Source organism: Prionailurus bengalensis, chromosome D2, assembly GCF_016509475.1.
Source record: "Prionailurus bengalensis isolate Pbe53 chromosome D2, Fcat_Pben_1.1_paternal_pri, whole genome shotgun sequence".
In the NCBI taxonomy this organism is placed as follows: domain Eukaryota; kingdom Metazoa; phylum Chordata; class Mammalia; order Carnivora; family Felidae; genus Prionailurus; species Prionailurus bengalensis.
The window spans coordinates 56,855,973-56,883,204 of NC_057351.1; the positions used below are offsets into that span (position 1 = coordinate 56,855,973).

General features: G+C 53.4%; 2 protein-coding genes across 9 annotated transcripts in view; one reads left to right on the forward strand and one right to left on the reverse strand.

Moving 5' to 3' along the window:
* R3HCC1L (R3H domain and coiled-coil containing 1 like) overlaps window positions 1–2,635 on the forward strand; it is a 94,903-nt gene extending 92,268 nt beyond the window's left edge. For all 4 annotated transcript variants that reach the window (XM_043597196.1, XM_043597195.1, XM_043597197.1 and 1 more), the window contains exon 7: window positions 1,854–2,635. In XM_043597196.1, coding sequence (XP_043453131.1) covers window positions 1,854–1,921 — 68 coding nt within the window. In that variant the 3' untranslated portion in view covers window positions 1,922–2,635. The remainder of the gene's footprint in view (window positions 1–1,853) is intronic.
* A 2,971-nt stretch (window positions 2,636–5,606) lies between these two features.
* LOXL4 (lysyl oxidase like 4) lies at window positions 5,607–26,037 on the reverse strand. Of its 5 annotated transcripts, none has more exons than XM_043597200.1 (15): window positions 25,859–26,037; window positions 21,028–21,342; window positions 20,307–20,485; window positions 19,218–19,423; window positions 17,806–17,844; window positions 17,442–17,661; window positions 16,419–16,602; window positions 16,096–16,250; window positions 15,216–15,383; window positions 13,998–14,160; window positions 11,522–11,765; window positions 10,320–10,435; window positions 9,495–9,631; window positions 9,016–9,127; window positions 5,607–6,673 (listed from the first exon to the last, which is right to left on the reverse strand). In XM_043597200.1, exons 2-15 carry the CDS (start codon window positions 21,305–21,307, stop codon window positions 6,603–6,605), a joined length of 2,274 nt encoding a protein of 757 aa, XP_043453135.1. In that variant the 5' UTR covers window positions 21,308–21,342; window positions 25,859–26,037; the 3' UTR covers window positions 5,607–6,602. The 5 variants fall into 5 exon arrangements, with proteins under 5 accessions (XP_043453135.1, XP_043453133.1, XP_043453134.1 ...); XM_043597198.1 differs by having other exon boundaries at window positions 16,419–16,605; XM_043597199.1 differs by lacking the exon at window positions 25,859–26,037 and adding an exon at window positions 22,109–25,460 and having other exon boundaries at window positions 16,419–16,605.
* Window positions 26,038–27,232: the final 1,195 nt, after the last annotated feature.

The following is a 27,232-nucleotide window of genomic DNA, read 5'->3' on the forward strand; positions in this document are numbered from 1 at the left end:
AGATCCATAATCTTTTATTATAAAACATTAGGGTGGGAAATGTTTCAGTATTCTGAACTGTATTCAGTTTTAGAAAGATAATATCGTTATCTTAATATATATTTCATAACACCAAAATCAGACACACTGACAGTATTTCTGCCACCAAGTATATGATTGTTCCATTAAATGGCATATGTAAGACCATAAGCAGCCTTTTATCTTTTCAGGTTATATTTACTACCAAATGAATTTTGGCCCTAAACTTTAAAAAAAAAAAAACAAGTTTAAAAAAACCCAACTTTTCCAAAGTGCTTTGAGTTTAGAGTTGCGAATTGTGGTGAGTGGTTTATTTTTCTACTACACCTGGATTTCTTTTGTTAAACTTCCCAGATAGTCACTCTGATTTAAATTTCTGAGCTTATTGAAAAATTTGAGTTCTAGTAGTTCACTTTTCTGGTTTCTTCAGTTTTCTAGGAATCCAGAACCAATTTTTGATTGCTTTCGTCCAACATTGCTTTTGCCTTTAGATCCCCTTCTAATAACTTTACCCTGTTTATGAGAATCAGAACCACAGTGCTTTCCTAAGAAACCCTGGAATCCTTTAGACAAGCCAGTTATCCTTAGTGCGGTCTCCCTGGAGAATCCCAATCCCAATTGAAGCCTGTCTTAAAGCCAAGTCACAAGGCACTGAATTAATTAGCCTTCAGTTTGGAATTTGCTGACCCTCTTTTTTTTTTTTTTTTGTCTGTTATAACTTTACTGTTATATTCAGATAATGCCACAAGGTGGTGCCCAAATAGCAGTGAATTTCTCTATCTCACATTTCCAAATGCCAGTCAGCTTCCTGACCAAGTTCTTTGCCCTTAAAGTATAGTCAAATATATTCAGTAAAGGAATTTTGTAAGGGATTCTGCTGATTTGGAAAGGTATGTCAAAATAGCAAGTGTTAACTCTAAACTCACCTTGATTTCTGTAGTAATTCCCCTGGTTCATGACTTGCAAAATCTTTTACAGACTTTATTTGAAATAATAGCCCTTGAGAGGAAGCACTTAGGCTTATCATCTATATTTTATGGTAAATGACTAGCCATGAAATTAGAACTGGTATTGTGGCACCTAATGAAGTGCTCGGGTCACCAAATCATGTGTGTCTGTATTATCTCAGGTCTTGGTCAAAGTATTAAATGGAAACCCAGCTTCTCTGTTAAAAATTGAAGATGGATTGCCCAGATTTCTGATTTTCTTGTTTTGTTTTGTTTTTAGAAATAATTCTTTATTTCCCTCCATTATATGTGGTTGTTTTCCCATGTTGGAATTGTATGTTGTGGAAGGTAGGCTCTTGAAAATGCTCTAAAAATACTGAAATTTGATTTGCCTCTGAAAATTTTTTTTCTGTAAGACTGTAGTAGGGAGATCCAGCTAGAGCCCAGTGGCCACCATTTCTATTTGAGCAAGAAGACAGAAGAAGAATATTCAAACCTATTCTTCATCCCTATTGAAATATTTTTAAAGATCAGTGAAGTGGGAAGAACAGGCAATTATATTGAAGCACTAACACAGTTGAGAAATAGAATGAAAATAAATACATTATCAGCAAGACTGGAGTCTGGTCCTGCTAGGTTCTGACTTACTCCACATACTTTTTATTTCTGTTAGCCCCAGATCTTTCTTTTTTATTATATAGTACTAATAACATTGCTTCCACTTATAACACACTTGGAAAGTTAAAGATATTAACTCTTGGAGTCAGGTAAGAGAAGATCAGGAAATTCTCCTGTCTCATGACTGAAGTTTGCTTATAATTTGGATTAAAGGAAAGTCACTGGTTATATGGAGCATACTTCCACTTTTCATACTGTCCTTACTTACAGAGAGAAAGCGACTGGAAGCCAAGCAACGGGAAGATGTCTGGGAAGGCAGAGACCAGTCTGCAGTTTGAACATCACTTAAGGAAATGGATAGTTCCATGAATTCAGAAATTAATTCCATAGTCTTCGGATAGGAGGATCCTTCTAGAGTTCTGTGTACATGCAGAAGTGCGTGTTCATGAAAGAACGAGATAAAGCCATTGAGGCGAGCACTGACTGGGTCTAGAAAGAAGGTGGACTCCTGTCCGTCTTTGCTTCTAATTGCAGTCATTTGGAATTGCCATACTGTGTTGGGCATAGAAAGGAGCCATCAGCTAGGAAGCTGACTTGTGGCAATTTGGATATGACTTCCAAGAGTCCTCTGGGCGTGGCAAGCCCCACTGTTACCATGGCTCATGTGTCTAAGATGTCTGAAGCAGATACAAAAGAGAGGATTCAAACCTGCCATGATGGGCCATTCCGGCCCTGAAAAGGTAGGGTGTTCTTTCGGGCCTCACAGAGCCAAGGGGTGGCGGAGGGAACAGTGTTTGAAGTACTTGGTACTCACCGAATCCACACTGTCAATTCCAGAACTCTGGAGCTGGTGAGCTGCAGCAGATGTAGGTGTTTGAGCTCCAGAGTTTGTACTGGGCCGGGCGCCTGGGGCTGCTCCAGCTGCACAGCAGCCAAGGGCATGCCTGCTTCAGCCCTCTAGAAAGCCAGCCTTGGGAGCTGTGTGCTAGTCCCCGCTGAAAGTACTACCGTGTTGTGAGAGGGAGACATTAAAGCTCAGTCTATGACCTACATCACTGCTATTTGTCACTTTTGTCATTCCCACAAAAAAACTGGGGAACAGCTCTCCTCGTATCTTCATCCCTATAAAGTTGTGCCTGGGTTCAGTGGATCTGTTGGCTTTATTGAGCCACACTGAGTAGACTGCTGATCCTCTATCTCTCTGCCTGAGTATACTATAAAAATGCCTCTCTCGGGATGGGTATGTGGTAGCTCCCCTCCCCTTCTTGCCCTCCCTGGACATGCCCACCCGAGCCTCTTGCCTTCTCCCATTTCTGTCAAACCTGACATTCTGCAGAAGGCTTCTGGCACACAGCATGTTCTTGGTATCATCTTCTCAGCCTGTGCCAGAGGCACCTGGCAAGCAACACCAGATGATCCATTACAGTGAAGAGTTGCCAGAATAAAACAAACACCTCTGGGCAGTGAGAAATTTCCTAAAGGACACTGACAAGTCTGAGCCGCCAGTTCAGGCTTTATCCACCTCATACCTGCGCTCATTGTTTTTGGAAGGAAGTTCTGCACTGAAGAACTGGGAGTGCTAGACTTTAATAGGTTGAGCTAGCAAGACATAGTGTCCCATCGTGCTTTCGTTGAGGGCGGCAGCCTCATATTTGTATGTGGTGCCCATGACAGTGATGGATTATTAGCACTGCCTAGAACATGGTAGAGTGGGGGCTCTGTTCAAATGTTCCTCAGATGACACTGGCCTTGGGTCTTAGCCCTGACCCAACTATCCCTGCTGCTATTCTGGTCTTGGAGGCTTCTTGCAGCTCCTCACCATTGTTTTTCTCATTCTTGGTCAGTTCTGAAAGTGTCCCTTGTTCCTATTCAGGGCCTCCCTTTCAAGTTGAGAGGATTAAATAAAACCTCTTGATCCTCTGTCCTAGTATCTGGTCCAGTGCACTTCTCTGACTTGTAGCCACAGGGCTTGTGCTCTCTGTCTTCACACAACAGACTTCTTTAAGATAGACAGGTCTGTTCGAACAGCGTGGCTACACTGGAAAGGAAAGGCAGGGAATCGTAGCCAGGCTTCATACTGAATGGTACACTTCTGAGGTACACCTTTGCTCTGTTTTGATTCTTCAAGACTAAGAGTGACCTTGGGCAGTAAAAAAGATGATTGTCCCTATTACTTGTCTTCCCTTTTCTAATAACATTTTGGCTTTTAAGGGCGTTGGTAACGTAGAGCTGCATGTTTATTACCCAGTTTTCTTAATTACTCCTAGCTTTTAAGGTACTGTCATTCTAATGCTGTCTACTAAGTGGCTAGTAGCATATGCTTTTTTCCAGCTTGCAATCAGCCTCCTCTAACTTTCAGACTTATCCTTATAATTAGACCCACAGAAGGGATTTGTATTTAGCCGGTACCTAAAGCTGTGAAGTGTTGCTGCTTCCACCATTAGTAGAGAACGTGCTGTTCTTTTCTTGAGAGAGAGACAGAGAGCGAGCATGCGCAAGGGAGGGAGGGGCAGAGAGATAGGGGGACAGAACTTCCTTCCAAGGAAGGAAGGATCCAAAGTGGGCTCTGTGCTGACAGCAGAGAGCCTGATGTGGGGCTCGAACTCACAAACTGTGAGATCGTGACCTGAGTCGAAGTTGGACAAGCCACCCAGGCGCCCTGAGAGTGTGCTTTTTAGGTATATTTTCCATTGATGTGTACGGGTGGAGGTAAGAGGACCTGCCACGGCCCAGCGTGGACTACACTGAGCTTGTGCAGATGGAAACCACATCCTTGGCCCCATCCATATGCCTTCACAAGCTGAGCCAACTGGACAGCACCCTGTAGCTGCCCCTGGCTCCTTTGTTAGATATTCCAGAAGACTATGAATGTACTCTGCTAGGTGTTTTTGTTGCTTCATACATGTTAAATGACTAAATCCCAGTGTCACCTGGTATCTGTAGTAGAAATGTACATCCCCTTGGAGTCCTAACATGCTCCCCATAGAGTGAAGGTCTTGGTGGAATAGAAATAAATTAGGCTTCTAATTAGTAAGCCGAGGTTCCTGGCACTTCAGCTTCTCAGACTACAGAATGCCGGGGTGAAAGTCTTCTGACATTTTTGGTTCTGTCTGGAATTTGGTGGTTGGTATTCTGTTAACATTCCTCATCTAGTTACAAGCCATGCCAGCCACCAGTCTTCCCACGTCCTTCCCTTTCAACTCGGTGGTGTAACAGCACAGCCCTTGTATAGCTTTTTCCAAGAATTAGAACGGGCTGCACCTATCAAGTGTGTGATGTGGCCAGCAAGACTGAGACCGGAGCCAGTGGCTGGCTGCCTGGCCCGCTTCTTCTGGCCCTCTCGGAAACTGGATGCAGGAAGAAGTGGTGGGTACCTCCTGCCTGAGTCTAGTCATCAGCCGCCACACGCTCCCCGACGAGCTGCACATTCTTTCACAGACCATTAGCTGCATGTGCGAGTATAATGTTTTTACTGTTTGGGAGAGGTTTGCTGGATCCAACAGGAAATCAGTCCTTCCCTTGTTTACCTAAACTGCCATGCCAAGATATAATGCTCCCTTTGCCTGATGAAGGAGTGGAGAAGGTAGAAGAGAAGGGGGAAGAAAGCACTTCTTTGTATTCAGAGAGGATAGCTCAAGATCATGTCCCTTTTTACCCCGTAAGGAGGGAGGGGATAGCTCACATGCTGTGGGGAGGGGTGTACTGTTGTAAATCTGCCCCATCTGCTACTGTTCATTTCAGCTTTGCAGCCTCAGTTGTAAAAGTTTACGGTCCTTGGGCTTTTCCTTCTTGCCTCCTCCCTTTTGTCCCTTAACCTTTCCAGCCCACGTTTCAGCCCTGAGCCTGGGGAGAGAATTGGGAAGCAGACTATAGTCTGCTAACATCAAAAGGTGATTTCAGAGAAGTGTGGTGGGACTGTTGTGAGTAGTATGTGTGCCCCACATGTACTAGTCACCAGCTCAGCAAGAGTGGCAAAGGTTAGATTTCATGGGCTGGGGACCCCAAAGAGCTATATAGCCAGTCTTGTCTTTGTAGCTGTCCATACTGAGCAACCTTTATTGGCACTAGGGCATCAGACCTGTAAGGATCATCTCTTAACGTGTATCTAACTTATTCCATGCAAAGTTCACTCCAGAAACTTGGTTGAGACCTGAAATTGAGGCAAGTCCTGAGATGCACAGTGATCTTGAGGGAGATTGGATTGCCTGCCAGGTGTATGGCATATTTTCTCCTTGGCAGAGGCCCTGGCAGGGGCTGGGGTCCATGTTATCGCAGCAGCCTTTCTGCTTGGACTTCTCTTGCTGCTCTGTAGGAAGACCCTATCTGGCCACTTCTGCAAGTCCTGCCCCTTCTCAAGCACTCAGTAATTGGTGGTGTTGGCCCATCAGGAGTTAAGGGGATGCCTGAGGCCTAAGCTTCCAGGATATTAGAAACACCCATATGTGCAGTAGGATAAAGCTAAAGGTACTAGAGCAGACTCTTAGAATGACAGGTGAGTTCTAAATGAGCGCAGATCAAACAAGGGACTCAATTCATCAACTTCGCTGCCAGTTGTGACTTTGACACAAGTTGTGTTGCTTTGAGCTTCTAGCAGAGCTAATCCTGCCTCCTGTGTATTTCTGTCCTTCGTCCTCTACTCCAAGACTTTTGCAAAGCACCGTTTAAATGGGGGGTTGGGTCACAGCCCATCTCTAAGGAACTGATTGCTCCTGAGCCAAGAACACTGGGGCAAGATCCGGGAAAGATGGGGTCTCCTTGTGGAAGAGCAGCTCATCTGAACAAAGCCTAGAGGCCACAGACCGTAGACCAAAGGCCTTTACGGGACAGGCCCAGAGTCATCCTGAGGGAGCAGTACCATTTCGTTTGATGATCTTGCCATCAAAGGGCTTCCTGAGCAGTTCTTGGTGCCACTTGGCACTGGCCCCTTTCCTTCTGAGTTAGGGCTCTGTGAAGGGCATGGCTCCAATAAGCTGAGGTATCTGGTGTGTGGGCAGCAGCCGGAAGTGTGCAGTGATGGCCTCAAATGAGGTTGTTCCTGAGACGCTGCTCCTGCTCCAGGGAGAGCTCTGCATTAGCTCGGTAAGAATCTCCTGTGGACCAAAGAAGAACAGGTAAGTAGCCAACCCTACCGTGCTCTCATCCCCTCCCTAACAGCTTCACTCACTCACACACACACACACACACACACACACACACACACTCTCTCTCTCTCTCTCTCTCTCTCTCTCTCTCTCTCTCTGCCCTGCTCACCCTTTACATTAGGTCACTCATGGGCACAAACACCAATCCATTTTGTAGAAAGTGACCCTGACGTGTAGTTTCATGGACATAAGAAAGAATAGGCTACTGAGTGGAAAGGGTTGTGCTGGTTATTCTTTTTTGCCCGTCCTCCATCCCCAGATTCCTTCTCTACCCTTTTTGTATTTTTTTGTGCTCTACAGAATTGGCCCCTGGAAACTGCCTCACCCTGGCCCCCTGAGCCTCTGGTCTCTGATTTAGGTCAGTGGGGAGCAAGAGCAGGAGATCAGCAGATGGCAGGTGGGAGAGGCTGGGGTATTTCTTCTCTGTTCTGTGGTGATGGCCTCATCAGCTCCCCCTGACCCCAAGCTCGAGCTTTCTCCTGGCTCCTTCCGGTGCCCCTTCAAGCCAAAAGGTGTTAACAGTTTTCCACTGTTGCTATCCTCTCATTTCCTTAGCCCTATTCACATCTAATTCTTTCGTCCTATTCACACACTATATAAATAGTCCTTTCATGAAATACCTTTGTACTCTTACCTGGTTTGCCCTAGCTTTCTGCAGGGACCCTCACAGTGGCCAGAACAGCACTATTTTTCTTTCCTCCCTCACCGCCTGGCCCCCCAGCAGCCTGCTCTCCACTGTGCAGTCTGAGGTTCCAGTTCCGATGTCTCTCACGTCCCTGTCTCCTTTAATGGCAGCAAAATCGACCCGGTCACACAATTTCAAATACTTGGACTATTTCCTCTTACTGTCTTCCATCTGTTGCTAGACTCACCTTTTGAAAACATAAATCTGATCTTTTTGCTCCCCTTGACTGAAATTTGTCAGTGGTTCCCAGAAGCCCACAGGATAGTCGTTCTCTTAGCAAGAACCATCATAACCCTGCCCGCAAAGAGCTTTAGCGGGTTTGACGTATATAGCTCCATTTTACAACAAAGAAAACGTTTTTGTGGTTGAGATTTTCCTTCAGTCTTACAGCTCTACAGAAAGTGGTGGACTTAGACTTAATTTTTTTAATGTTTATTCAGTTTTGAAAGACAGAGACAGAGCACAAGCAGGGGTGGGGTTGAGGGGGGTGGGGCACAGAATTTGAAGCAGGCTCCAGGCTCTGAGCTGTCAGCACAGAGCCCGACGCGGGGCTCGAACTCACAAACCGCGAGATCATGACCTGAGCCAAAGTCGGGCGCTCAACCGACTGAGCCACCCAGGCGCCCCTGGACTTGGATTTAGATCCCAATGAAGCCTTGTCCCCAAATCCAACGAGGCCAAATCCTATGCTCTTTCTCCAGTTCTTCCTTTCTTCCCTGACTTCTGCCCCTCCTTTTGAAACCCAGCTCAAATGTCACTTTCTCTGGGAAAACTTGTTCACCCCCAGGTCGGTGCTTTCTCTCCATGCTTGCTCAGCATTGGCTCATATTGATTTGGAGTACTCCGTATTAGGGTTATCCATTTGCATACCTGCTTACCCTGTTCACCACTGAGCTCCACGTTTTACTTCTATTTATTTTCCTAGTGCCTGTCATAGTGTTCAACACAGAAGTGTGTCTTCACAGAAGACACTTCAGCATAGAAGCACAGAAGTGTGTGCTATGGGGTGCAAACACCCCATAGCAAATATAGGCATTTCATAACTTGAAGATGGATTGCTACTTTCCTTTACAGACCAGGGGAGCAACCACCTCCTCACTCTGTCCCCCACTGAATCATTGCATCTTCCTCTGTCCAATTCTACCAAACCTGCAAGTGTGCTGAGCCCTGTTCCCTGTGGCCTATGCTGTGCTCACAGCTGGGGACAGCAACCCAGCTGGCGGACTTCCACTTTTGCCCGTGAGGCATTCAGCTTAAGGTGGGTACAGCTAAGAAAGACCATGTGAATGGGGGAGTGAACAATAACGGGCCTGGCAAAGAGAAATCTTGACTTGAAGTAAGAGAAAAGACCCCCGGATAGATGGGGGACGGAGTTTATAATCCACGCCACCTTAAGGACAAAGAGGGACACAGAAGTAGTTACTGGGTGAGGCTGCCGGTGGGACCAGCTGGATCTAGAAATTTACCTGGGAAGACGTCAAAGGAAACTCCTCTCTGTTCCATCCCTGACCTTCTGCACGCCAGTCCAGTCACACACAGACATGCACGCAGCCTCCCCTGGCTCCCTGAGCCCACAGATACCGGCCCCACACAGGCTCGCACTTACCTGTGTGGCAGTTGTGCAGCCAGACCCGGTGCCCGTCATACTTGCAGCGGCACCGCATCATGTTGTTAGAGAAATCAGACTCTGCCACCTCGTATTTGGGGTTCACAACCACCTGGAGTGAGAGGGGGACAGTTGAAAGCAGGTGATGTGGCTTCTGAAGTTGGCAGTGGCTGGAATAATCGTTTATATTTCCTGTCATCTCACAAAGGGTATTTCTGTTCTTCACTTCATTCGTCCTTACAGTCACCCAGAAGGCCGGCACTCTTGTTCCTATTTGACAATGTCCATTAAATCAAGACTCAAACCTAGGATCCTCTGGATCCTCATTCAGTGTTCTTTCCCCATAGCAGAGCTCCTTCAAGTGCCAGGCCTGTCGGAGGCCCTATTTGTGAGACCCTCTTCCTTCATTTGACCTCAGGAAACTTCTGGAATATGTGCAGGAAATGGAGTTCCTGTGGGGAATCCCCAAACCCCCTTACCTGGAAGATATAATTCCCAGGGCCCACATCTGTGATGTCCACCCACTGGCAATCAATGTCATGCCGGTAGGTGTCCCAGCAGCCGACAGTCACTCCCTGCTCCCCAAAGTTGGCACACGCATAGCGCTTCTGTAGTCCTGTGAGGAATGGCGCTGACGGTTAGTGAGGCAGTGATAGGTGCTCAGGACCAAGCATTCTGCTCAAGTTACTGTTTAATCCTCACGCCATTCGTACCATTCAAGTGCAATCAGATTAGGGACCTGCGATTCCGTTACATAACTTGCATGACTATCAGAGCCAGATTTCCTACTAATCATGAACCCAGCTCTAGCAAACCTCCATCTATGGCAGATTATTTCCTTGGATGCTCTAGTGGAAATTCCTGTTGGCTGTTGGCCTAGGAAATACGGTTGGAAGGTTCCAGCCCTACATGCTAAGGATACATCGTCCAACCCTTTGAAGAGCCAGTGTTTGCCATGCTGTCCTTAAGGGCTGGGAACTGTGGGTATGCAAGTAGGAATCTGACGATCTGTGCCCTCAAAGAACTTAGCCCAAGTGAAATAGCCCTGCAACTACTATCCAAAATAGTGTTAAGTATTTAGAAGCGGTACGAAGTGCGTTGGGAATGCAGAGGCAGTGGACCTTCCACCTAAGATGTCAGAAGGTAAGAAACCGATCTTTCTGAATTGCCTGGAGTGCTGACTGTTGCCAGGCCAGAGTCTCCAGGTGTCTGAGGTGGCTTCATCTGAGGGCAGAAGGGAGCCTCACCCTGAAGGGGCTGAGGAGTAGAACACAAGGAGGAGATGCTGACAGGAAACCATATACCTGTGGGGCAATTTGTGTCCTCCAGGCAGAAGCTGGCCTTGTGCCCCTCAGCCACCTTGGAGCCATTGAGAGTGAGTAGGTCATAGTGGGTGAAGACCTCAATGCTGTGGTAGTGCCTGCGGAAGGGAAAGAGCTGTGAGCTTGAGAACAAGAGGAGAGGGTCCTCTCTGGAGGAGCTGGCAGGTCAGTGCCCTTCTCCCTTTCCAACCCAAGATTAGTGGGACCCAGGGTCTACTTTCCCGTCATCCCCACCAGGCAGCAAGGCACAGCTGCCCCCACCCTCTAGGGCGTTAACCCAGGTGAGGAGGGTAAGTGCTGCCCTGGTAGCCTCCGGGAGGCTGGTGCCTGGCTACCAGGCCTGATCGAAGGCGGCAGGAAGGGACACTTCGAGGGACCAGCCTAGGAGCCCAGCCGCTGAGGAGCGGGGCTCACTCTCCTCCCTGTGAGCCTGGGACCAAATTGCTACCATTGTTTCCAATCCAGTTCTAATGACAACTGTGTTCATGCTGCAGGGAAAGGTGCTCATTATCTCAGCAAGGCCAAGTCCCAAAGTCGCTGCCCCTTCCACTCAGCTTTCCCCACCCTGCTGTGTCCCGAACAAGAAAATACCATTTTTCCATTCTGCCTTTGTTACAGGCATCGTCTGTCCTGTGTGGGCTGGAGACTCCTGACAGGAAAGAATGCCCATTGTCTCCTTTTAGTACAGTGTTCACACTTTTCTTTGGGGGCCTTGCTCTGCTGTGGCAGAAACCAGCAAACTTTTTCTGCAGAGCTAGCATCCTGGATGGGATGTCTATTTTGGGTCTCCAGGTTTCTAGGAGTCCCCACCTTAATGTGGTTTTCAAAGACAAGGCCCAAAGTCCAATGTAGAGAAATTATCCAATATTCCAACAGAGACCAGCTCAGCCGGCAATGACTGCTCCCCTGGCCGTTCCTGGGGAAACGCACCCTTTGAGCGCCATCAACTGGGGTACATCCAGGACAGGCAAGGGAGTGACCGGCTGGCAGGGCCGGTCGATGCTCCTGGGGCTCCCTAGTGGCTCCTGGAGGCAAAGCCAGTAAGGTGTCTAGGAAGGAAGGCTCTTAACCCAGAGCGCACACCCCTCCGGGAAAGTGAGTGGGGTCAGGGAAAGACCAGACTGGTTTGGTTCCTGGACTCTGCTTTTTGTCCCTCCAGAGCCAAGGCAGGAGCAGGCGCTAACCTGTGGCACTGGTGCCAAATCCAGCTGTGGCGGCCTGTCTTGGGACGGAAGTCAGCCCGGCCCAGGTTGTAGATCTGTGAGGAGAAGCGCAAGAGGCGCCGGTGCCCGTAGGGCCAGTCCATGAGGTCGGCAGACTGGGACAGGCAGTTCTCTTCGTGGGCACAGTACAGCTGGCTGAGTGGGCGGTCCTCCAAGTAAGCCGTCTCCTGCACCAGCTGGGCATTCATCACAAGGTCCGGAGCACCTGGGGCCACAGGAGGCACAACGCCGTGCAAAAGGTAGGAAGGCGGCCAATTTGCTCTTGGGTATAGGGAGACAGGCATGTCTCCCAAACCAAGCTCTTAGAGGAGCTACCAGAAAAATGGAGCTCTACCCAGAAGAGTAGGGAGGTTTAGGAGTTAAGACTGGGGAGTTCTAGCAATAGAGGAACGATCTATTGCCTTGGCCTGGGAAGCAGGTACAGTGCCACTGTTAAGCATGATGGCTTTGGAGCCAGGCTGCCTGGGTTCAAATCCTGCTTAATTTCTGACTGCACCATTAAGTAGCTCTGTGACTTGCTTCACCTTTTGTCTCTCATCTTCCTCATCCATGAGAGAGGGATGATAATAACGCCAATCGTGCCAGTACCTGGAATGTGCTTAGGTCATTGTCGGGTAAGCACGCAGTGGATGTAAGCTAGTCTTTCTTTTGTCAGGTGCTTCTCAGCTCCCGGGGGCCTTTGTGTAGCCTGGCTCACAGTCCCTCCTCAGCCCCGCTGCCTCCAGCTTGGCGTCCTCAGCTCAGTCACTCCCTCTGGGTCTCAGTTCCTTCAAGGAACTGGCAGGGAGGGTCAGAAAGGTTCATCTCTGGGCCTGCTCCTGAGCTCTGCCATTCTGGTCCATTCCGCTGAAGTTCTAGGCCTGTGCCTCCTCCAGAGCTCCTGTTCTAACAGGATTGCTATCCTGGGTATTCATACCAGGCCATCCCGTGCTCTCTCCTCGGAGGCATCATGGACATTTCTGGTCCTTCTCTGTGCATAAAAGTCCCCGTTGCTGGAAAGGCTGCTCAGTGCCTCTCCTGTTCCCTTCCTGTCACAGGGGCTCTTACCCACCCCAACCCCACCCTTGGAAAACACATGTTCCCTGTACAGAAATGTGGAGAGCTGCAGCTTTTACCATGTAACATCAAGAGAGAAAAGTTGCCCATTCTCAATGCTTGCTCTTGGAAAAGCTGGGTTACAGTTTAGATTTTTGGTAGAGGCATCCCCTGGCGGAGCCTAGGTGCTGAGGCTGGTGAGACGGGGCTGCTGGTTTATTTCATTGGGGGGGGGGGCTGGGGACGGAGGGTGACAGCAGGAACTGGCTGGGTTGCCAGATGATGCCTGTACTGTCACTAAATGCTCCTGAAATTCCTGTGGTGTGTTTTGGAGAAAGCCAGGGGGCTTGTGCTCCTGAGGGAAAGAAAGAGAGCTTTCAGAGAGACCGAGAAGGAGAGAGGGTAAAGGGAAAAAAGGAGTGAGAAAAACCACGGAGGAGAGAGAGGGATGGTCCCACAGGCAGCAGGTCGCCTGTCTGTGCTCAGCTGTTGTGAAGTGTCCAAAGCATTCACCAGGCAGTAGACCAGGGAGGGGGTGCAGGGTTCCCAGGATGGGGAGACACTGGGGAGCAGGCCCCCAACGTGCTGTGAGCCTTAGTGCCGGGATGGCCCACTCTGGTGCCACATGATTGCAGGTGAGGGTGCACTGGACAGAGAGGAAGCCCCAGGGCTCACTGACAAAGGTCAAGGCTGTCTTGGCATGCAAGTTTGGCCGGGAAGAAAGTCAAGTAGTTGCACGTGTTGGTGCCAGCTTGATCCTTTGGACTGGCCACAGTTATCTTGGCATCGGCCTGGTTGGCAGATGTCAAACAGACGCTGCCGCCCCGAGAATCTGGGTGTGGGGGGCGGACCGATGCCTCAGAACAGGCTTGGGCCTGTTGGGCCAACCCCACAGCTCCGGGGGAGGACACACAGCAGAGCCTTAGGCCGTGCACGCTCCTCACAGTTGCATTCCCCGTACAACAGCTTTCAGACTCTTCTTACTACAAGCTGCACTACGAAATACATTTTACGCCGTGGCCCAGCGCACACGTACATAATCCCAGGATGACTGCCCTTACTAAGTGTGACACATTCTCCCGTTTTCTATCCTGTTTCATTTTTTTTTTAACGGTCACGACAGGAAAATTGAAAATCACTGTTGGGTATCCTGGGGTTTTCTCATATTCTCTGTTTTAATCCTCACAATAACTCCACGAGCTGGGCAGGGCAGGGCTGGATCCTCACGTGACAGGGGACTTGGCCACACACAGCCGGTAATGGCAGAGCCGGTGCTCCAAGTCCAGCCCTCCTACCCCCCACCCTTCCAGGGTTGGGACTGGGACCAGCTCTCGGACCCTCCCGGAGAATGGGAGGTGCGGGCTCACCAAATTGTCCCACCGGCGCCGTGGACGTTACTCACTGTCTGTGCAGGAAACTCCAGCCGAAAAGCGCCCTGCGCCGTGGGAGCAGTGCACCGGCCCGTGCCGCGAGCACTGCTGCAGGGCAAGCTCTGTGCCTGAGCAGCGCACGCCGCTCATCACCACCTCTCCGGCCCCCGGCGTCCCCTGCCAGTACCAGGTGTCCTGAGAAAACAGCCAGCAGCCCCTGGTTCAGGCCGAGGGGTGCTTTGGAAGCCTCTCCTCTGATGCTCGTGCTCTAGAGCCCTGTCGGACCACCCCTGCCCAGCTGTGTCCGGCCTCGGCTCAGAAGTCTTCAGGGATGGGACACTCCCTGCTACTGTGCGCCCCTCCGAGAGCAGAAGTTTCTTCCGTTGCACTGAGGCAGGAAGATTCTTCCGCCACTGGCCTTGCCCCCACCCTGTTCCACACGGCTGCCCTCAGCTATTGGAGAGGGGGGCCCTGTCCCCTGTCCCACTCAGGTGGCCTGCCCCGTTTCTCCAACTGTGCCTCGTGTCGCCCTGGGCGGTCGGCTGTGGGTAGGGTTGGCCCCAGTTCTCTAAGTGAGGAATTCCCGGCAGCCCCACCGGCCAGGCAGGCCCAATGGAGGACGAGGTAGCATCGCAGCCGTGCCCCGGCCTCGTGATTTTCTTTCCTTGGTGCCTCTCGAATCTCTCTGAATTTCCCCCAGGACGACCACTAGCCTGGGCCACACCAGCGTGACTTCTCGGCTGGGCTACTGCCATGTTAGGTTTCCTGTATCCATGCTGATCTCCACCCCAACAGTGTGCCACACAGCACAGAAGAGATTTTCGAGAAACGTGCACTGCAGACTTCACGGTTTGCCTGCCACCTCCCTCACATATCACACCACTGGCCCTTGGTAGCCCCACTCCGGCCCTGGTCCCTGATTTCCCCAATGGGGGCAAGCCTCCATGGGCCACAGGGTCTCTGCGTGGGCTGTTTATCCCCACCCCACCTTCTCCCGGTAACTTCCAGTCATCTTTCCTACAGACAACATACAAAAGTATGTGTCTGCTGTGTGAATGTTTTCTGGCAACTGCCTTCCTCACTTTACTGACTGTCCCATGAAGCAGGGGCTACATCTTGTTCTCCACACTGTCCCTGGCGCCCAGCATTCTACTGGCCCCCCAGTTTCACTCAAAAATTCATCACTGAATGAATGCAGGAAGGGTTAGCACTTGTAGCACAGGACGTTGGGAAGCACAACAGGAACCTACCTTGATCGCGTGGCTGGCAAAACCCAGGCCGAGCTGTCGGCAGGCCACCATGGCTTCGCTGAGCCCCCAGTGATCGCTGCACACGGCCCCCCAGCGCTGGACTCCGTTCACCTCTACCTGCACCTCCACCACACCCTCCTCAGGGCTGCGCCCACCGGCCAGGCGCACCTGCAAGGGTCACAGGTGTGTGAGGAGTACAGTGGCCTCGGGAGGAGAGGGCTCAGGACAGCCAGCCTGGATCTGCCCGGCCTAGCTCGCTGTGCAGCCCTGGGCACGACACTCCTCTGGGTTCATCTCCTCTGTTCCTTGCGGACGTTTTGCTAGTGTCTGATGTCCCTGCCCACAAGGGACACCTGACTCCAGGTACCTCACCTGCTCTGGTTTTTGTGCTCCTCTTACCTGAAGTTCTACCATTAATGATGGCTTTGCCAATGGCAAAGGGCTTTCATATCTATTGTCCCATTCACAATAACCCTGTGAGATAATTAACCCCAATTTACAGAAGAAAGCCATGATCAGAGACACGAGCGAGTGACTTGTCCACCATCCACGTCTGCAGGGCCCTTGAACTCTGACCTTCCCACGCAGCCTTGCCAGTGCCTCTCCCAGCACTGATAGTCCTGCGGCCCTCTGTCCTAGCCACCTTCGTTCGCAGCCTCACCGGGGGCCTGAGAGGCTGTGGTGGGACAGCGTATCTGCCTCAAAGGTGCCCGCCACCATTGGACATCTCTGAGGGGATGTGGGCCAGGCCAGGGGACTTCGAGGAGAGGGCTTTACAGACTGGCTCTGAGAAAGTGCCCACTGGTTTGATGTATCATGGGGCTCTCTCTCAGGGCTTCCCAGCCCCCCAGCCTGAGGTCATGCCCAAGTCTGAGCTCACCTGATTCTGGAAGCCCATGTTAGGGATGTTGCACCTGACGGCGGCATCATTCTCATGTTGACAACCATTCTGGGACCCTTCCAGGGAGGGGCAGTCACTGAGGGTCCGCTCGTACCCCCTGCAGCGCACCTCACTCAGGTGGATGGGCCCCAGTCCTACCGGGGGGAGGGAGAGGTGCTGTGAAAGGCCCCATCTCTGTAACCCCACACCTTGGTTTCCCCTCCATAGACAGGGAGACCTTCCTGTCCTGGGCCCTGGACACCAAGGGATGGAGCCACGGCACATCCAAATCCTCCCGCCCCACCCCAGGCCTCCTCACCTACCTTGGCCCAGCTGCGCCCCAAAGAGGGCCTCCCGAGCAGAGCCAAAGCCAAGCTGACGACACACAATGCTGGCGGAGATGAGGTTCCATCCGTGGTCACAGACGGTACCCCACTGGTGGTTCCTGAGCACCTCCACCCGGCCTTCACCCACCTGGGCCCCAGAGCGGAGGCGCACCTTCGGCTCCTGCTGCGAGAAAACTAGCTTCAGGGCAGGCTGAGGAGGGGGCAGCAGGCAGGGGCTGAGCCATGGCAGGGGGCCTGGGCCGGGCCCCTTCAAGCTGGGCGAGCCCATGACAGGGAGTTCTAGTCCCACCTCTGACAGCTCAGAGATATTACCTCCAATAAGCCATTTTTCTCAAGTGCTCTTTCTTCATGACAAAGAGCCACCACACTGGCAGTAGTAGTAACAAGGGAACCTTAGGAGTTGGGGTTCTTGGGCTTCTCAAGCTTTCCTGATCTCGGGGGTTGGGGAGTGGGGGGGTGTTCCTTCCTTTTGTCCAGCCCTGGCTTCTTCCCTGTTCTTTGGGGCTGAACTAGATCGATGCTTCCCAAAGGGGTGTATGAGATGATTTGAGAGCTGCGCAGGGGCATGGCCTTAATTAAGCTGACTCACAGTGGGGAAGTTACTCCTCCGGTCCCTCCTGTTTCATGGAGGAGGCCATCCCACTGTGGGGCCGCCATGTCTGTAACACCTCACTGGCACTTAGGCGTTGCTTTTTATAACAAAGGGCCAGGCTCAGGTTCAATACCTTCGGGCCTCAAATGGGTGTTAGCTACGATGTAATTACTGTTTTTATGGTTGCCTTCTATTCATGACAAGTGATGTCAGCTTTCCATTTATGGTCGGGATATAAATGGTTCCTTTTAAATAAATCCCAAGTTTCTACCATGCTGTGTCCTCCCAGTCTGCACCAATGCCTCCTCGGTGGGGGCGGGCCTCCCCTCCCCTCCCCTCCCCTCCCCTCCGGCCTGTCCTGGAGAGCCTCTCCCCACTGGTTCCTGCTCAGACCCAGCCCAACCCACCTCTGCCCAGGATTCCTTGCGCCCAGGCTTTGCCTTCGCAGGGCTGAAGCGGGGCCCTGCCACACAGCTGACCACAGCGTGCATGCCACCTGGGCAGGCTGGCCGCAGCTTGCCCCGTGCTGGAGCCACCTGCACCTGGCAGTTGGCCATGTGGGGCTCTGTCCCCAGGCAGTTGACCTGGTGGATCCAGAAGGAATTCTTCTGTGTCAGGCTCTTCAGCCTGGAAGACAAGGGAGACTAAGGGTGGGGAGGGGTTGAGGGAGCTCAGGAGTCAGGGAGGCCAAGGCACTGCAGAGGAAAGGGACACGCCCTCCCCTTCATGCCACACCCCTCTACACCCTCCCCTAAGGATGCTGCTCCTCACCTAGAGTTGGGGTCCTTCATCTTCAAATTCCAGACTTTCCTAGGTGGGAGAAAACAGGTGGGGATGGAGTGGGTGCAGGAGACCCCCTGGGCCCTGGCTCCTCAGAACTGCTCTTGAGTTTGCACTGGAACTCTGTAAACTTGGCCGAATTATGTCAATGCTGAGCTTCAGCCCTGGCACGGGGTCTCTGCGCAGACACCGATGATCTCCACTTCCCAGGGAGAAAAGCGGGGCCCAGCAAGGTACCTCGACTAGTCCCCAACGGGGGTTTCTTCGGCACTGGACCGCCCCTGAGTGGGCAGCCCCCGGCTCGCCCTCTCCCCACATGCAGATGAAGGGGAGCCTTGAGGGAGCGCCCTGAGAAAAGGGGAGAGGTCCTGGGGGGCGGGTGCAAGCTGGAGACCTTGGTGGTGGGGGCTGCCCACTCAGAGGCTATAATCAGGGCTGCCCTCCTCCTCATGGGTGCTGGGCCAGTCAGCCAGGCCCAGAGGTGCAATTACCAGGCAGTAGGGAGTCAGGGGCCCTCATCCCAGTCATCCCCAGGGACGGAGCCACGCGCGCCTGGTCTTTGGGAGCGGGCCCAGGTAAGACAGAGACACAGGACAGAGCCACCAAACCAACTGGAGGTGTGCAAGGGGGCGACCACTCGGATGCAGGGTGGGGGCTTTTGCCCTTGACGAGAAACATCTAGTTTTCACTAGCACAGAGCTGGTACCATTTAGAGGCTGATGCAATCTTGTGACAGTTCTGTCACGTTTTTGACAGAGTATTTTTATGTTTCCTCTCCCAAATGCTGCCCCACCCCATGTCCTGCTCACACGCAAAGCAGTCAAAGCCTGGCTCAGATCAGAGTGGAGGAAATTCCCTGCAGACTGGCTCATCGAGGCCCCGGGGGCCCTACAGAGGGCCCACAGCGTGGAGTTGGCAGAGCGGAGACCAGAGCTCAGGCTGTGTATACTTGTGGGCACCACCGTAAGTATCTTCAGTCAAGCCCAGTTTTTAAGCAGGGACACAGGTTTGCGTTCAGTTGTTTTCATCTGGGAAGCTTTCTGTACTACGGTCAATTCTTTTCATACGATTAGCAAGTAGAGTGTTTTTCTGTTTCGAGGTTCTTCCCAGGGTCTCCAAGTTCATCCTCACACTCCCTCTCATTATTCTGAGAGGCCTGGAAGTCCAGCTGGGACTGTTTCCCTCCCAGCCCCACACCCACGGCCATGTCCTGCCACAGACGCCACCCTGCCCAACTCCCTGAACTCTGCAAGGTCCCACATGTCACAGCCACGCACACGTACTCAAACGTGTCTCTCTCACACACAGACGCACACACATATGCTCACACGTGGGTGCACGCACTCGGCCACCGCCCCACAGCCCCCTGACCCCCGCAGCTCTCCGTCCAACTGTCCTCCTACCTGTAGTAGTGACTGTTGACAGGTGCCTCGCTGGGGAAGCCCAGCATCCCACACACCACCTTGCTGTTGTTCCTGGTCCAGCCCTGGTCACACACCTGCCGCCAGTGTCCCTCGTACCTCACCTCCACTGCTCCCTCGGTCACGAGGCTGTGCCGCTTGGTGCTGGCGAGAATGGGCTTGAGCCGCACCTCCTCCAGCCGCCGGCCCTGCAGGGTACAGAGTCACTGCGGGCCCCAGGATTTCTGCGCCCACTGAGCCTGCTACAAGGTCTTCACATGGGAGAGCCGGGCCTCAGAGCACTTAGAGATCACTCCATCCAGGCTCTCAATGGACAGACCAGGAAATAGAGGCCCAGAGATGAGGTCATCTGTCGAAGCCACATAGTGAGCACAAGAGAACCTTGGTTTATCTACGGTCCTCTCCTCAACTCCAGAGAGAAACAGGCAGGTCTGTGCTCCCCCTGGGATCAGGGTCAGGCCCCTTGGAGTTTGGGAGGCTTCCGCTGGGCACAGAGGGGCCTTCTCTGTGTTACCCTGGGGAGAGCTGAGGATGGGCATGGACCAGCTGTTTGAGACTCCCAGCAGGATCTTTGGCCCATGGGACCCCCGCCCTGGCCCTGGGGTGACTCAGACCATGGGGACCACCCCACCCTGGCCTGCTGCATTTGTGGGCCAGGGCCAGCTGTCCTTAGACTGGGGCTGCCTGGCAGTTGGAGGGTAGGAGCCAGGACCTGCCCTGCCTGCTCCTGTTGTTTGGCTTGAGCTGTTTTTAGCTCGAGGTTGTTTGTGCCGGGAAGAGGCAGCAATTGTGGCCGGGCCTTGTGTGTGAGGCAGCCCCTCACCCCTGCTGCCTCCCTTGTGGGGAGTAGCTTCAGCGATCCCCAACAGGCCCAGCCTGAACCCCCAGCCTGCCCTGCTGTAAGCTAGGCCCTCTGTCTATGCACCTGTTCTGGGCCGCCAACATGACGTGGGGCTCCAGGGACGCTTGTCAGCCCACTCTGCTGCTTTTCCCTTCCCTCTTCCTCCAGGTTCATCACCCGTCCCGTGACCCAACACTTGGCTCCAGCCAGGGCCTGAACAGCCTCCTCACCTGGGGTCCAAGGGCATTGGAGACCCTCTCAGAAAGATAGCCACGCTGGCGCTGGGGGTGACACACCACCCCAATGTCCTCCGAGTGACTGCAGTCACTGACACCCCAGCCATTGGACATGCACTGGTCCAGGGAGCTCTCTGTGCCCATACAGCGCACATTGTCCAGCCAGATGGGTCCTGTGGGCAGGAGATGGGTGATGCTTAGGGACAGAGAAGCAAATCACGGGTTGTGCCTCCTTCATAGGACCCCACAGTTATCAACTGTCTTCTTCCAGAGCCTGAGTAGAAGTGGGGGAGGGGAGTTGGTTCTCCTGGGATCTTGGTATCTACAACCCTACTTGCTGCCTCCTTTTGGCAGCAGGTCCTGTAGAATCTGTTTTTGGAAAATGCCAGGTAGGTTTAGTGATTAGATCTGTCCACCCATTCATCCATCCATTTGTTCACTCAACAACATTTGCTGAGCACCTACTGTGTGCCAATCACTCTGTAAGAATGGAGTAGGGTGGTGGTGGTGGTGACCTCACTGTAGGTGAGAGTGGGAGGGTCAGAGCAAGGGTCTCGTGCAGCCAGGGCACTCAGGAAATACCTCATGGGCGAGGTCATTTGAGCTGGGTATTAAAGGATGGGCAGGAGTCTGTTGAAGCCTCAGGATGCTCAGCCTTTGAGAGAAACCCACTATCATCTCCTTGTCTTCCTGCTGGGCAGCACCAGGCACTCACCCTCCCCTTGGCCATACTTGGCACTGTGGGCCCAGGTCAAGGCTGTTTCAAAGCCCAGTTGGCGGCAGGCCACCGTGGCCTCCTGGAGAGCGAAGTCATCGTCACACACAGTGCCCCACTGGCCCTGGTACAGCACCTCCAGGCGGCCCTCCTCTGGCCTGCTCCCTGGGCCCACCAGCCGTAGCTTCGTGGTGCCCAGTGACTGTAGCCTGCAAGGAGGGGCCTGGAGCAGGAGCAGGAGCAGCATGAGCAGGGAGAGGGCAGCTGGTAGGGACCACATCGTGGTGACTTCAAGGGCAGCTGGGGCCAAGGCACCTGAGGAATGAGTAAACGTGACAGTGATCACCACCTCTACCCCTGACAGTGATCACCACCTCTACCCCTGACCTAGGCCTTTTCTGCTGGCTGTCAGGGACAAAAGACGGCAGGGCCCCTCCAAGTGTGTGTGCGCATATGTACGTGTGTGTGTTGTGGCATCGGTGGAGTCTGGGCTCTGAAATTAGGCAACTTGGTCTAAACCCAATGTTCACTGTCCATGTGACCTTGAGGAAGTTTAACCTTACTGAGTCTCAATTTCCTCATCTGTAAAGTGGGGATAATAATCCTTGTCTCAGTGTTGAGAGTGTTAAACACTGTAGGTAAAGTGCTTAGCACAAACCTACCACACAGCACTCTACCACACAGCACACTAGCTGTTCTCGATACAGTCCTATATGTTGGTAGAAGGGGTGGCCTACCCTTTGAGTCGTAGGGGAGTCCCCAGGGTGCTCTCAGGTCCAGAATAGCTACCCCAGGGGCACAACTCTTGCACCCTGGCCACCCTCACCATGGAAGGCACATGGAATGCTAGAGGGGAAACAGTCATGTGAGGGGGATCCAGGCCTCTACCACTCATTTGCTGTATGGCTTGAGCAGGTGTCTCAAATTCTCCAGGTCCTAATTCCTTATTTCTGAAGTGAGAAAACTAAGCCAAAAATTGTCTAATACTTCCTCCAGCTAAGATAGTCTATGATATCCTCAAGCTCTGGGTCCATCTAGACACGTGATTCACTGATTCAACAAACATTTTTGGAATACTTGCCTCAGGCCAATTATTAGGCCAGATGCCAGGACACAGAAGAGAAGACATCAAACACTTACCCCCTGCTCTCATGAAGCTCAGAGAAGGGGAAGCAGGGAAGGCTCTCAGAGAGGGGATACTTAATCAGGGCCTTGTTGGCTGAATAAGAGTTCTCCCTCTGTGGGGAAAGGGGTATTGCAGGTAGACAGAAGAGGGGGTAAAAGAGGAAAGAGGGCAAGAGCAGAAAGCGTCCTCTCTTTCCCCGGTACTGTAGTATTGGAGGCCTGGAGGGGGCAAGAGTGGAGGCACAGGCTGGGGCCAGATAAGCAAGGGCCTTGGGCACCACGAGAGGGTTGCTCTTCATTCTGTAGGAAGTGAAGGGCCACGGGAGGGTTTGAGGCAGTGAGCACACACCAGAGACAGGGTTCCTGTAGTCACATCAGGTGCTCTTTGGGTCCCTAGAGGGGGCTGAGGTTAAGGGCTCCCCCTTATACATTAGCACCTTCTCCCCCTCATACATTAGCAGCCTGGGTCCCGGGAACAGGGTAGGGGAGGAGCAAAGGGGAAAGCATAGAGCTGGTTAGGGCTGCCAGAGTGTCCACAGCCACCAGTGCTGAGGCTCCTCCACCGCCAGGCTCTGCAGCTGGTGAGGCGTTGAGGCTGGCCTGGAACAGGGTGGAGAACGTTGGGTCCTTGACTCCCTGTTCAGTGCTTGAGTCTTGAGAGAGCTCGTTCTGGGGAGACCCCCTCTTCCACGGCCACCGCTGCCACTAGGAGACTGCATAGCCGGTCAGTCTCAGCAGGGAGGGCCTCACAGGGCCCGCGCCACTCCTGTCCCCACAGACTGGTAGTCTGGCTGGGAGTCAGTCCTTGCTCCTTCCTGCCCACAACCCCTCCCCCTTCAGCCACTGATCCTCCTGCTTTGGTGAGCCCAGAGCTGGGTGGAGGGGGCTCCTAGGAGTGTACTAGATGGGCTCAGGAAGGATGCTCCATGGGGACGGTGCCCCCAGTGCCCAGATAAGTGCCAGCTATGTATGTAGGTGACACCAGGAAATATCACGGCTGCATGGATGACACTGCACAGCGTGTACACGTACAGACCAGGAGTCAGACCACCTGGGTTCACATTCCACTTCCAACAATTAGTTTCTGGGTCGTCTCGGGCAAGTGATTTAATTTCTCAGTGCCACAGTTTTGCTTCTATAAAATGGGGATCGTAAATAGCACCTACCTCGTGGGATTCTTATACAGATTAAATGAATGATGAATACATGTTAAACCCTCAGAAGAGAAGCTCTCCATTGACAGGTAACTATTATCAACGGTAACTGTAACAGCCACTATAGAACCATTGGTCTGGCTTGGTCGCAGCCCCTCTTGGATAAAGGAATGGAGGCTACACCCTAAGTCATCAGCAAGTTCCCAGTACCCTTCTTTGTGACATTCTCCAGATGTGCCCCTTTTCCCTCAGAGCCCAGGTTCTCCTTGCTCCCCTCCCTGGGGCGGGGTATTATCTCCTCTCCATCTTCACCACTAAGTCTCTTCCCACCGGGATCCCTCCTGCACTTCCTTTCCAGACTTAAACACTGTTTTCTTCATGTGACTCCTCACTCTGGGGCCTGTGGGGCTCCCGACCCACTGTCACCATGAGCAGCCTGCTCTCTGCTGCTTGGGGTGTGCCATTGCCTCCTCTGAGCACCCCTAAGGAGGAGGTGGACAGCTAGGGACTGAGCCAAAACCAAGTCACTGTGGGTAGGGACCTTCCACAGATGGTGAGAGGGTGAGAAGGACTGGGTTCAGGGCCCTCCAGCTGATAGGACCCACTGGGGTGGACCTGAGAGATGACCCTGCCCCCTGCCCTTGCCCCCATCCCCTGGGAGCCCTCACTCTGCCACCAAATGGCTATGTGACTTGAGTTAGGGGCTTCCCTCTCTCTGGGACTCAGATGCAACACCTATAAAATGAGGGTGTAGCACCAGGGGTCCTGCTAGTGATGGGCCAATGGGTGGGCCAGGCAGGTCTGCTGTGTGGCTTGTGGCTGATGTCCCACAGCACCATGGAGAGCTTACTGGAGGCTGAGCATAGTCCAGGGCCGGTAGGCTCCCTCCTCACCAAGGGGCCTGCCTGGAGGTGGGGACAGGCTTCTGCTGCAGGACCCAGGGATGGGGGTGGGGTGAGGCTTGCTGCCAGGAGAGCTCCCAGGGGGATAGATGGGGCCCAAGCAGGAACTGAGAGTCCCTCCTCCCAGCCTTCCCGCCACTGCAGGGCCCCCTGTAGTTTCTGCTCACCCCAAACTTGCCTTCTCACCATTCTCCAAACATACGCTTCCATTCTCTGCTTCCACATCCCAAGCCTCTGCTCTCACTGCCCCTTCTATTTGGAATACCCTTCCCTCTGTCCCTGATTGTTCAGTTCCAACACCCAGCTCAAATGCTGCCCCTCCATGGAGCCCTCCCGGGCCCTCACCTTCCTAGCACTCTAGGTGTTTGCTCCCTATCTCCACAGCCAGCCTCCACAGTGTCTCCCCGGAACTCTTCCTCCAGTGCCCAGCATAGGGAACACGACCAGGCTGGGAAGCCTCCCTCAGAGAAGGAAACAGCCTCAAAAGTGGCAGTTCTTTTCGCAAGCGAAGGAGAAGGGCACAGGGTAGGAAGGTGGTGGTAGTGGTGGCAGGCGGTTAATAATAATAATTAATTATTAGAGTACATTTAAAACTATCCATGGAATACTTGTCTCTATAGATGTGAAGCTGAGGCCCAGAGAAGCTAAATAACTTGCTCAGCTGGGATTCAAACCCAGGAAGCCAGGCTCCAGAAGCCAGGCTCTCAGCCACAAGAGAGATGGATGCCGGAGGAGGAGGGGAAGGAGAAAGGGAGGCAGGGAGATGAATGAAATTCCACCCTGGTGCTGGCTGATTGATGGCTCAGCCGTGGTGTGAGGGCACTGGGGTTGGTGCCAGCACTGAGTGCAACCAAGTGACAGATCCAGGACCTTGCCAGCTTGAAGCTTGAAGCGGAAAGGCACCTGCTCCAGGTGCCACCAGGGGACTCTGGCACCTGGCCTGACCTGGCCCCTCTAGGATGGGCTGGAAATGCTCAAGGGTGTTCTGGAGAGAGCATGGGGTGGGTGCTGCCCTCATGGGCACCAGCCTCAGGGTCACTTGAAGCCCTTCTCTCTGGCTTTTGGGGATGGGGTCCCTCCCTGGGATCACTGATTACGGTGACCTGAAGCAGTGCCAGCAAATGGCTCTGAGCTCTACCATCCAGGCCCAGGCCGTGTGGCAGTCAAAGCCCTCTGCCCACCCTCATCCTCTGCCTCCCCACCCCCTAGCATAGCCAGCTCTGGTTTATTTAGTTGAAGAGACTCGCTCCACCCTGCCTCTTTGTCCCCCAAGTCACAGGAATGACATGGGAACCCACCTTGCCCCTTCCCCTGCCTCCTTCCTGGGTGAGAGGGCAGAGAAATGGTTACACTCAGCGTGTTCACAAACAAGACACGCAAGCACCCCAGGCCAGGGCACACCACCCCGGGCGGGCCTTGGGCCAAGCTCCCTAATTTGGTCACTTCCACTGGAAGCAGGTTGGTGAGCTACTAGGGGACTAGGCCAACTGTCCATGGGACCCCTATCCCTCCCAGACCCCAGCCTTCAGGAACCCTCAGAAGCTTGAAGCCCCACAGAGAGACAGAAGTGGGACAGACAGGACGTCAAGAGACAGACCCGGGGCCAGGGGCCAGGCGCAGGATGGGGGGACGGGCGGGGGGGGGGCTCACCAGCTGGAGCACGGACGGTCGGGCTGGGGTTGGGGCTGGGGCCGGACTCCGCGGCCGAGCAGCGCTTACGGGCCTGCCTGGGCGCCCTGGGGCCTTTTTATCCGGCTGCTGCCCGCGGGCGCCCCCCACCCGGCCGCCCGCGGAGGAGGCCCCACAGGCCCCGCCCCCGGGCGGTCCTGTCGACGCGGGAGCCCGGCCCTGTCTGCCCCTTGGCCCTGCGCCCCCCGCCCCCCGCCGGGCCGCGGGCCAGCGCGCAGCGGGCGTTCACACGCCTCTGGCCCGGGAAGTCCTGGGGTCATGAAATTGCAGGGGGCAGCGGGGCGGAGGGGGGGGGGGGCGGGAGGGCTCAACTGTTTTCCCTGGAGGAAGCTGGCGCGCTGCAGCAGGAGAGACTGTGGGAGAATCAGAGTCCCCGCGAGAGACCGGCGGCGCGGCACCAGCGCGCTGCGTTTGCCTGGGGGTGCCTGTGGCCTCGGGAGCCCCTGTCCCAGGCGCAGTTTCCTCCTCTGCAAAGCCGAGTGACATGCCTGCCCCCCAGAATCCCCCCATTTAGTGAGTCGCGGGAGGTGTCAGTGCCCAGAGCACAGTATCCTTCACAAGGGAGTGCCTCACTGTCATAGGGACCACTAGACTCCCTTGGTGGGGGGCGGCCAGCGAGGGAGAGGGGCGCTCAGTTCAAGGGAGCTCCGGATGGTGTGGTGTCTGGAGTAACAGGTCCACTCCTTTGCCCTGGTCCCTTTAGATTTATTGAGTATTTCGTGGACACTAGGTCTCTGTTCTGCCCATTGTACAGTTGTGAACGCTGAGCCCCAAGAGACAAGACCTGCTCCCCCCAGTTATAAACAGTAATTGGGAGAACTTAAATCCTCCTCTACAACTCCTTACAGAGTTGAATGAGGCAAGTCCTGGCCCTTGACAGGCCCATAGCTGGAGGGTAAGTGGTGTGTGTGTGGGGCGGGGGGGAGCAGGAAACTATAGAATAAGACGAAAGTAAAAAAGGCTGAAAGAGGGGAGTTCCATCACCTTAACTGAGCTCCCAGGCACCTGAATCCCAGCCTCTTTCCTCCAAATTCTTTCCCTTAGTCCTGGTCCCTCCCAGTGCCTCAGTGCCACCATCTATAAAATGGGCAGAGAGTTCCAGCCTCCTAGCTTCCTCCCTAGGTCCAGATCAGTACAGCCTGGTACCCCCCCTTCCCCCAACCTTGTCTGAGTGTCCTTCCAAAGCCTCCTTCAGCAGATCTTTATCGATTTTCTCCTCCTTGCTAGACAGGGTGCTGGGGTGCTAGACACTGCTGGGGTGGGAGGGGGCTTCCCCGTCTGGTAGGGGAGGCAGACCTGTAAACAAACACAACCACAAGGCAGAATGTGATAAGG